The following is a 10,056-nucleotide window of genomic DNA, read 5'->3' as shown; positions in this document are numbered from 1 at the left end:
TGCCGGCTAAATCGAATTTTCTCCGGCTGTTTGTTATCGCAACCAGCTAAATCTAGCCGGAAAATGGCTCAACTGGTCACACTGGCTGGGAGCAGGAATCGCTCTTTAGACCTTTAGTTTGGGCTAAACTTGCTTTATTTTTTACGACTATTCAAAAAAGCAGGAGCATCTCCTAACAGTAAAATTAATATCTAATGAACGTTTTGAAAAAAGATAATAATCAAAATCGGGTTGGATTCGAAGAGTAGGCAGCTTTTTTGATACAAAAGTACTTTTCCCACTATGTGCCAGTGGATAGATAATGTGCTCAAATAAGACACATTAAAATGTAAAATCAAATTTCGTTATGTTTCAGATGTTAAGCGGTCGGACAGAAAGGTACTTAGTTCACAAGATCATAAGTGACTGCAGTGTAGATTTAAACTATCACATAGTTCATGAAATTTCGTTTCTGGTTTTTGCTTTCGTTTGATAGAAATTGTAGAAAAAATTAAGCAAAACGAAGAGAATTTCAACATTTGAACAGTCAGGAAAAATTAATAAATTTTGCTTACATCTAAGCGAAACGGCAACGCTGGACACAGCTGCTAATTAGAAAATAAGAATAAGATTCTTAACGTCGCTTGAACGAAAATTTTTGAATTCAAAGAAAAAAGAATAAATTTGAACGTGGAGCAAAAAACATTGATTGTACATAATGTAATACAATTTTTCATGCATATATTCATGCATGCATTTTTTTTTTTTGTGGGGAATTTCAGTTTACGTGGGGAATCGGGGGATGAACTGTTTTTTGTGAGGAATTAGATGTTGACTAATTTTTTCATAATTTCATAAGTTAAAAAAATTGCATAAGAAATGCGACTGCAACTAAAAGTACTGATTATGCGACCCTGGAAATTTTGCAAATTACCGTTGATTTTTTAGAAATTTCTTTGTCGCATTTCCTTTCATACAACGAAGAAACACAATTTATTTTTATGTAGAAGAAAACCGCCTTCGGGAAAAATATTCTAAAACAAAAATGTTTAGCCACTTGAAACTTGCACCTTAGAAAATCAAATTAAAAAGCTCGAAATTTTTACGGAAATTTTTTGATCTCTTATTTTTTTTTAATATTGCACAAAGTTTGAAACTTGAATTCATACGAGTTTTGTTAAAGAATGAACTATATTAAAAAAATAACTCAAATTAAATAACAAAAAAAGAATAATTGTTAAAAAAACTGGTCAAAATTTGGGTCGACTAAATTTTTTTCGACCACTGTATGTTTGTAAATATTATACATATATAATATTTTTTTTTTTGTAAATAAGGAGATATCTATGGGTGGGGAAATTGACGAAATTTCGGGCAAAATCGGGGAATTTCATTGCCGAAGTCGGGCAATTCTCAAAAATGAGTTGGCTGCCCTGGTATGTATAAACGCTTAAAAGAAATATGTGTTGAGTAAAATTGGGGTTTTGTTAATCCGGTTCTTGCGTAGGTATAAACAAGGTACATAATGAAGTATGTACTTATAACAGAATCTTTCACTCAAGGTCCAATAAAAATGTATAAAATATAAAATATTTTCTGGGACTCACCCGTTCTTTTGACCAAGTTGAAAGGCAATTGAGAAGCGTAGAAATGCGAGACCTCATCAGTAACATGTTTATGAACACAAGCACACATACATATGAACGATGGCCCTCGGCAAACAACGGCACCACTACAAACACTTAACAAAACACATTTTGCACTTAAATACTTAATTTAAATCACAATTTAATAAAACTTTTCACTAGAACCGCAGCGCAGAAAAACGAGCAGTAAACACTTGACAAAGTTAGAATACGATTGAGGAAACGGAATTGGAGTTGGCACAAACACAGGCAGGAAGGAAATCAAATTTAAATTTATAATACAAGTTATGACACAAACCGCATAAAAATAAATTCAAATTAATTTTCTATTTGTAAATCCCAGATAAGCATGTACTAACAAAAATATTTCACATGACTCACCCTTTCATTTGATCAAACATTTTTCATACACCCATGTCAAAATTATAAGCGCACCTTAAATTGACAAATTATAAAAACTAATTTTTTTTAGCCGACTTCAAACATAGGGGAAGGTTATCAACTCCTCGGAATATTTTTATTTTTTGTATGTATTTACACGCGAATTTTTGCAAGTACGTTTACGCCGAAAGTTTCGTAAATCTCTATTTCTGGCTTCCAAGGCCACGCATAACTTTGGACCAGTTTAATGGATTTCTATAAGTTTTTTTTAAGGAAAAGTAGTACCTCCGAGGTGGTCCCATACTAATCCTGAAGAAATTAACGGTACTGTTTAATGTGTTTATGACAATTGAAGATGGTTTTGTTTTTTGCTTAAACATTACTTGTTCTTATTTACTTTTAGAAATTTTTTGTTTATAAAAACACAGTTTAGTCTTTAACGAAGGTGGTATAAATTAAAGTTTTAACTTTGTGAAAAATTTGCAAAAAAAATTCAACAATTTTTCATAAAAAAATAAATTTTTAGCTATATATTTTGAGTATGCAGGTTTATACAGTATGCGAGCTCTAGCTTGGACTTAGTGTTGATTTTCTGGGTTTTTAATTTTTTTTGCTGAAGGTGTTTCTAATTTGCCTACATACCTATAAAAAAAAACTCCTCGAACAAAAATCCATGCTCAGTACACAAGGTATTGAGTCATGGAGCGGATATTATTAAAAGTGTACCGCTGCCGATAGGCACGACATCGGAAGAGGCCTTGGAAGCCAGAAATAGAGATTTACGAAACTTTCGGCGTAAACGTACTTGCAAAAATTCGCGTTTAAATACTGTGGGGGCTTTCATGATCTCTTCAGATTCAGCCATAACAAGTTTGTGCAAAACTTCGTCAAATAACTCTGGCAAAGCACTTTTTATGACAGGAAAGCCCAGATTCTCTTTTTGGATTATCCCGAAGAATCAGAAAAATCCGATTCGGATTCGGAGAACTGACCCCAAGTATATGGTTTTTCAATATTCAATATTTATAAATAGCCAAAATAAAGTAAAAAAAAATTAGTTACAAACAAAAATAAATTTAAATTATGAAAAAAAATGTTTATTTTGTTCCTTTTTGAGTTAATGTTACATTAAAATTGCCAACTTTGTGAAATTTTCTTTATATTTTGAGCAATTAATTTCGTTACTCTAGATCAGCCAAATCACCCACTGTGCGACGGCTTAACACACAAGAAGACGGAACTCTTGACGATAGGAACACAGAGAGGAAAAGCAGAAATTTTCATTTGCATCAAATTTATTACCCAAACGACGTTAGCACCTCATAGTATAAATATTAAGATTTGTGTATTGCAATCGATAGTTCGTCGATTGTTCTTTAATGTTCCTCCATTTTAAAAGTTTGTTCAATAGCCAAAGATGATAATTTTTCAATTTTCAATTTACGTAATTCCTGTATTTAGCACCCGCAACAGATGGGTTAATTATTAGTTGTATTTAATGAGCTGCTCTAGGTTGCGCCAGGTTAAGATATCTCACAAAATTGTGTTTCATGAGGATTTCTCTTGCTCTAACTTACTCTACTTTTTGTTTCATGGGCATGCGCTAAGTGGAACTGGAGCAACTTAGAGCACGATTTTCCGCACCAACTTTTTTAATGGAATAACTTAGAGCCAGCAACCACACACACACACACTTTGCAATTGACGAATTGAACTGTCGAGCAATCAACTGTTTTGAGAATTTATGCCTGAAAAGTGTTTCATGAGATTTATGATCTGAGTTGCTTTAACTTGCTCCATTGTTTTTTTGGCAGGTGCTCTATTCTGATCTAACTTGAGCTGCTCTGCACTTTTTTCGGTTTCATTAAACACACTTATTATTGTAATCGATAGTTCGTTCGATTATTCTTCATTGTTCGTCCATTTTTAGCGTTTGTTCTTCAGCCAAACATTTATAATTAATTTTTTACATTTTACAGTTTCTGCATTTAGCACCCCAGGTGTAAGGATTTCATTATTTTAATTGTATACCGTTTATTCGTCGTTTTTTCATCCGATTTAATTAAAAATTTGTTTTTTTATTAGGTTTAGGTGCCTACAAAAATGATCGATCAAATAAAAGGATGAGTCATGTGAAATATTTTTGTTAGTACATGCTTATCTGGGATTTGAAAATAGAAAATTAATTTGAATTCATTTTTTATGCGGTTTGTGTCATAACTAAATTGAATATATATTATAAATTAAAATTTGATTTCCTTCCTCCCTGTGTTTGTGCCAACTCCAATTCCGTTTCCTCAGTCGTATTTTAACTTCGGCAAGTGTTTACTGCTCGTTTTCTGCGCTTAGGTTCTAGTGAAAAGTTGTATTAAATTGTGATTTAAATTAAGTATTTAAGTGCAAAAAGTGTTTTGTAAAGTTTTTGTAGTGGTGCCGTTGTCTGCCGAGGGCCATCGTCCATATGTATGTATGCTTGTGTTCATAAACATGTTACTGATGAGGTCTTGCATTTCTACACTTCTCAATTGCTTTTTAATTTGGTCAAAAGAACGGGTGAGTCCCAGAAAATATTGCATATAGTTTAGATCAAGATAGTTTAATTTTAGCATTTTTATATGATGAAATGCTTTTTATATTTCAATACTATGTGCTTTTATTAGCGATTTTACTTGACTTTCGCGTATTTTTTGTACAGTAAATTACCACAACTTGCGTGTCACTGGAATTTTATAAGATGGTATATCTTTAAATTAAATTCTAAAAAAAAATTTTTGAATCGTTTTTGATTTTGAAATTTACGTAAACTATTCGGGACATTCCAAAACTTCATAAAGTTTAATTTGTTTTCAAAAATATTAATACGATTTTAAGCATCGGATAGCCCGTAAAAAAATCTATAGAAGTCATAGTTTTCGAACTATTTTTTACCATTTTCTGTCTAATTCCCAGCTAGTCGAAAAGTTGCTTGTTTCGCACTGTTCAGCGCGCTTGGGGCATTCGACGTGAATTGCCTCATATCTAAAGCTGCGACGTGCTTTTGGTCATACGTAATGCTTTACCAAATTGTAGCAATGGTGGAAAAGCAGAAGCAAAATGAGTATTTTCTACTATAAAGATTTTCTTCTAGTGTCAAGGCGTATTTTTTCAGTGTAGTACTGAATGATCAAAAGTGTTTGCATTCAATCAAAATTTACAATCACGATGACTGCGAATGCTTCTGTTACATTCGCATTCCATATTGCATGGAACTCCAACATTCGATAACACATTACGTTTGTTTTTGTTTCAAAATAGGTTATGTCTCTCATGAATGAGTTTTTTTTATACAATCAAACAATCAAAATTTTGAAAAGAATGCCGAGTGAATGCAGATCCAGTTGATTCAACCATTTTACAGCTCTGTTTTACAAGCCGCTTGTGTGGTGTATTTCGCCCTTAAGGCCGACTGATGGGCAATCGAATGCTGCATTGTCTAAAATTAACTATCGAGCTATCGATGAATCACTTATTTTATTTCCACCAGATGTGGCAACACCACCTTATCTGCTTTTATCAGCTGTTCATGCAAATTGTTTACTTCGCTTGGAAGCTATTCCTTCGCTTAATTATTACAATTCTCTTCATTATGTTCTTATCTGTCGTTCTTTGTTGACGCATTTGGAAACGTATACAAAATTCTAACATTTAGAAAAGTGAACGGACAGAGAAGAGCCGCAATTGTATGGGAAAAAGTGTACACGCGTCAAAGGCTCATCGGCGAACATATGTATTAAGTTTCGGTTAGAAAAGTAAAATAAATTTCGTATTACCATACGCCGTATAAAATTGTTAAAAAGATACAAAACATAAGCGCTGAATTTTTGGTGGACGCAGCAGGTGGGCGTATGGTACACGCGTGGTGTTAAAATGGTTTTCTTTTGCGATTGCTTCAACGGTGGCTATCAACAGATTGATGCGGCCAGACAAGGTAAGTCCCATATCACCAGATATCACTTAATGTAATTGTAAACTCCGTACTTATTTGTTTTCAAATCGGATGTGTCTAGGATCACGTCTAGGAGTACGACATCTGCAATGCTTCCTTGCCTTTTGCGGGCTGGCAATCGCTTATGCTTTGCGTGTTAATCTCTCTGTGGCTATAGTGGCGATGACCGATCGGAATGGAACAAATCCTGCATTTGAAGTGAGTTATTTATTTTTTATTTTCTATACACACTACATCAAGGTTTATAGAATACAAGATTCTCTACCTCGTAAAACATACGTGTACATATGTGGCCATGGATTATGCTAAAGTAGATGTGCTAATCAAACAGTATCTATGCAATTATTGTATTTACATATCTATTACATATCGAATTTGTAAAACTAAAATAACACCACCTTATCAATTGTTTTGTTGTTTTTGTTGTTCATCAAATGCGTCATCCCTGGATAAACGATATCTATCATATTTCAAACCTAAATTTTTTATTGAGTGTTTTGCACTATAAACTTACTGCATATGTAATTATGTACATAACTACATAAGTATTCCGCAACACAGTACTCCTCCACTTGTATGTACGTACATGGCTTGATTTCAGGAATTATAGAATATTTAGGTACATCTTGAATAAATATGTATTAATATATTATTTTTTGTGTGTTAAAACAAGGCTGCATATACTACACTACTATATACCATCTATTTATTCATTGTCATACACATGTATATTTATGCGAACATATGTTGTCACAATATACCTTTGTATATCCCTTACAGGAATACGATTGGGATGAAAGCGTTAAATCTTATCTTCTCAGCAGTTTCTTTTGGGGCTATGTGGTAACACAAGTGCCTGGTGGTTATCTCGCTCATCACTATGGTGCAAAATATACCTTCCTTTTTGGTGTTCTCATTTGCTCTTGCCTCGCTATTTTGACACCCGTTTGTGCCAGAATAGGAGATTGGCCTTTGGTGCTAGCGCTGCGTGCCACTCAAGGTCTATCACAGGGCATGATCTTCCCATCGACTCACACATTCCTCTCAAAGTGGGCACCAGCTGAGGAACGTGCTCGACTTGTTAGCTACTGTTATTCCGGTTCGCAATTCGGCACCGTGGTTATGCTTTTCGTTAGTGGTTACATAGCCTCTTCATGGCTTGGCTGGCCTAGTATATTTTATCTGTCCGGTATCGTGGGCATTTTATGGTCATGCGTTTGGTTTTACTACAGTTCTAGCACACCAAATGAACATCCATCGATTAGCGTAGCCGAGTTACGTTACATTGAGTCATCAGGTCAAACACGTCGTCCTTCGGATGCTGGGCGCACTTCAGATGTTCAAACTCAGGCGCACAAAGTGCCGTGGGCTAAAATGTTCACTTCGCCGCCATTTCTCACGCTAATTTTCGTACATTCTGCAAATAATTGGGGGTTTTGGACTTTACTCACCGAAATACCGACATACTTGAAAAATATACTCGGCGTGGATATACGCAATAATGGACCTCTCTCCGCGCTGCCATACCTTGCGATGTGCCTGCTCTCATATGGTTTCATCTTCTTGGCAGACGTACTAAATGCACGCAATCCAATGCGTTTGTGGGTGTCACGCAAGCTTTTCAACACCATCGGTCAGTGGGTGCCTATGGTGGCATTGATTGGCTTGGGTTACATCAATGCGGGTGGTAGTGTTAAATTGGCTATAGCTTTGTTGACCATAGCTGTGGGAGCTAATGCGGCCACCTATCTCGGCTCGCAAGTGAATCATATTGATTTGGCGCCAAATTTTGCCGGTACAATGATGGGTATTACGAACTGTGTGGCAAATGTAATAAGCATAATTGCACCGCTCACAGTTGGATTGATTGTCACAGATGAGGTCAGTTGAACAAATTACTTTATATGTATTGGTATATGTGTATAGTAATACATGTGTATGTTTATTTCTTTAGAGAAACCCAGCACAATGGCGTATTGTGTTTTATGTGAGCGCATTCTTTTACTTTGTTGGTAATCTGTTCTTCCTTATCTTTGGACGTACGAGCCCGCAGAAGTGGAATTTTCCAGAAACACGCACAACTGGTACTGAAAGCGGAGGCAGTATAACCAGTGAAGCACAGGATTTAAGTGATGACGAGAATGCACCGCTTAATCGCAGTGCTGCGCCGTAAATGCATGGAGGCATTAAATTATAAAACGAATATTCTTAGTTAGCACAAATTTGCATGTTTATTTCTGGCTAAACATTTTAAATCGTTGTGATAAGGAATAGCTTCTCTTTTTGGGTACTTTAACATACATATGTATGTAGTATTATATTTGAAATTAGAATTAAAGAGACGCACATGACATTTGCGATAAGAAACTTTTTTTTTAATAAATTAGTATTTATAAGATTTACTTCTTAAGCATTTTCGGGATCGAAACTTCTTTCATTTACTCCTGGCTCGAAATTCTATTATCCATAACCAAAAGTTTAAGCCGTTACATACTTTAAACAAGTACATACGTACATATATAATAAGCGATTGAAATTTGGAAATTCAATCATCTTCGGTTAATGAAAATATTGGAGTAAATAACTTATAAAATAAAATATGATATCCATGTTTATCTTGTATCTTCGTAAAGTGTAACAGTAATTTATTTTAAATATTCATATTAGAGTCATGACCCAGAAAATTGAGTACACTTTTCTTCAAATATATATTTTTTGTGCATTTATCTAAATTGCTGATCTAACTATGTATGTATGTATGTATATATTGCTATACATATTTAAATTAATTCAAAGTAAGTTTATTCAACTTTTATAATAATATACATACAACATGCATAAGTATGTAAGTAGAAAAATAAAAGTATAAATGGAGTTAAGAAATATTTTGTCAATGTAATAAAGTGTCTTTGATAATCAATAAATGTTCATATTGTATATATTTATGTATGTATATACATATGCTTCAAGGAAATATTAATTGTGGTTTTAATACTAATTTTAAATACGTGCATACATTTTCAACTTAATTTACATGCCTTTTTGAAAGCTAGTATAATTTGTTTGACGGCCGCTTTCACCGAATGGCTGGTGTTTTCTTCTCACTCTTGTCTACAATAAAAATTTGAAGCTCACCAGCCACCAGGGCGACTTTCACTAAGTGATGATCCGATTCGAAACCGTTTGCTTGCAAAGTATTCAGGAGTTAATTTCAATGTCGGGTCTCCCGTTGTTATATAAGTCCGTTGGTCTCTGATAACGGGTTTCATACGACGAGAACTGATAAAGTTTGAGTAAACTACTTTTACTGCCTTTCTATAGTCCGTGTAGCCCAAAAGCCATACTCAGACATTCCTGCGTGCGAGGACGATGGGAAGGGCCATCGCTGCTAAGTATTAGGGCAGGTGGTTTGTTAGATAGCAATTTGAGCGTGATATATTAGGGACAGTATTTGGAGCTAAAATATTTCATACACCTGTTATTTAGGAAGGTCATGAAGCTATGTTGATGCCCTCTATTAGCACTGTATGATTAATAATGACAAAAACTTTCGATACGTCCAATGTAGCGACAAATTAAGTTGTGACTAGCATTTTTTTTTGTAAATGCATAGACGCCGGGGGCTAGCACTTACTCTATCCACTTCCAAGATGGTCGGTTCTACGCACACCGGTTCGTCGCGGTGCACAAACTCCGATCAAGGACCATCGCATAACGCTGATGATAACGTCGGAGATAATACCAGCGGCAGAACAACCCGGCCTACAACCAAACACTCCCTGTACAGCAAGCTGCACAGGTGTAACTGACACCTGACCGAAATGAATCAAGAATCAAAATAAGATTGCTGGGGTAGTCAGTTTTATAGGAGTGAAACTCCACTCTGTCTGGAGTCTTCAATATCAGGACGAGTTTAACGTTCTCCGAAGAGATAGTCCTCGCACCGACGAAGGCGGAACGGCTTTCATATTTAATAATGCGGTACAATATCTCATCCTACTCAGATCATCACCGAGATGTGGAAAACAGTTAGGGTAATTCCACTTCTCAAGCCAGGGAAGCAGA

General features: G+C 35.0%; 1 protein-coding gene across 1 annotated transcript; it reads left to right on the top strand.

Moving 5' to 3' along the window:
- The first annotated feature begins 5,553 nt into the window (after positions 1 to 5,553).
- Positions 5,554 to 8,784, top strand: LOC108364543 (putative inorganic phosphate cotransporter). The gene is made up of 4 exons (XM_017618263.1): positions 5,554 to 5,973; positions 6,053 to 6,189; positions 6,772 to 7,872; positions 7,946 to 8,784. Exons 1-4 carry the CDS (start codon positions 5,913 to 5,915, stop codon positions 8,162 to 8,164), a joined length of 1,518 nt encoding a protein of 505 aa, XP_017473752.1. The 5' UTR covers positions 5,554 to 5,912; the 3' UTR covers positions 8,165 to 8,784.
- Positions 8,785 to 10,056: the final 1,272 nt, after the last annotated feature.

Source organism: Rhagoletis zephyria, unplaced genomic scaffold, assembly GCF_001687245.7.
Source record: "Rhagoletis zephyria isolate East Lansing unplaced genomic scaffold, Rhagoletis_zephyria_1.1 Rzeph_scaffold_01588, whole genome shotgun sequence".
Classification (NCBI taxonomy): Eukaryota; Metazoa; Arthropoda; class Insecta; order Diptera; family Tephritidae; genus Rhagoletis; species Rhagoletis zephyria.
Note: the sequence above shows the minus strand (reverse complement) of the source record. Positions and strands in the feature narration are given on the sequence as shown.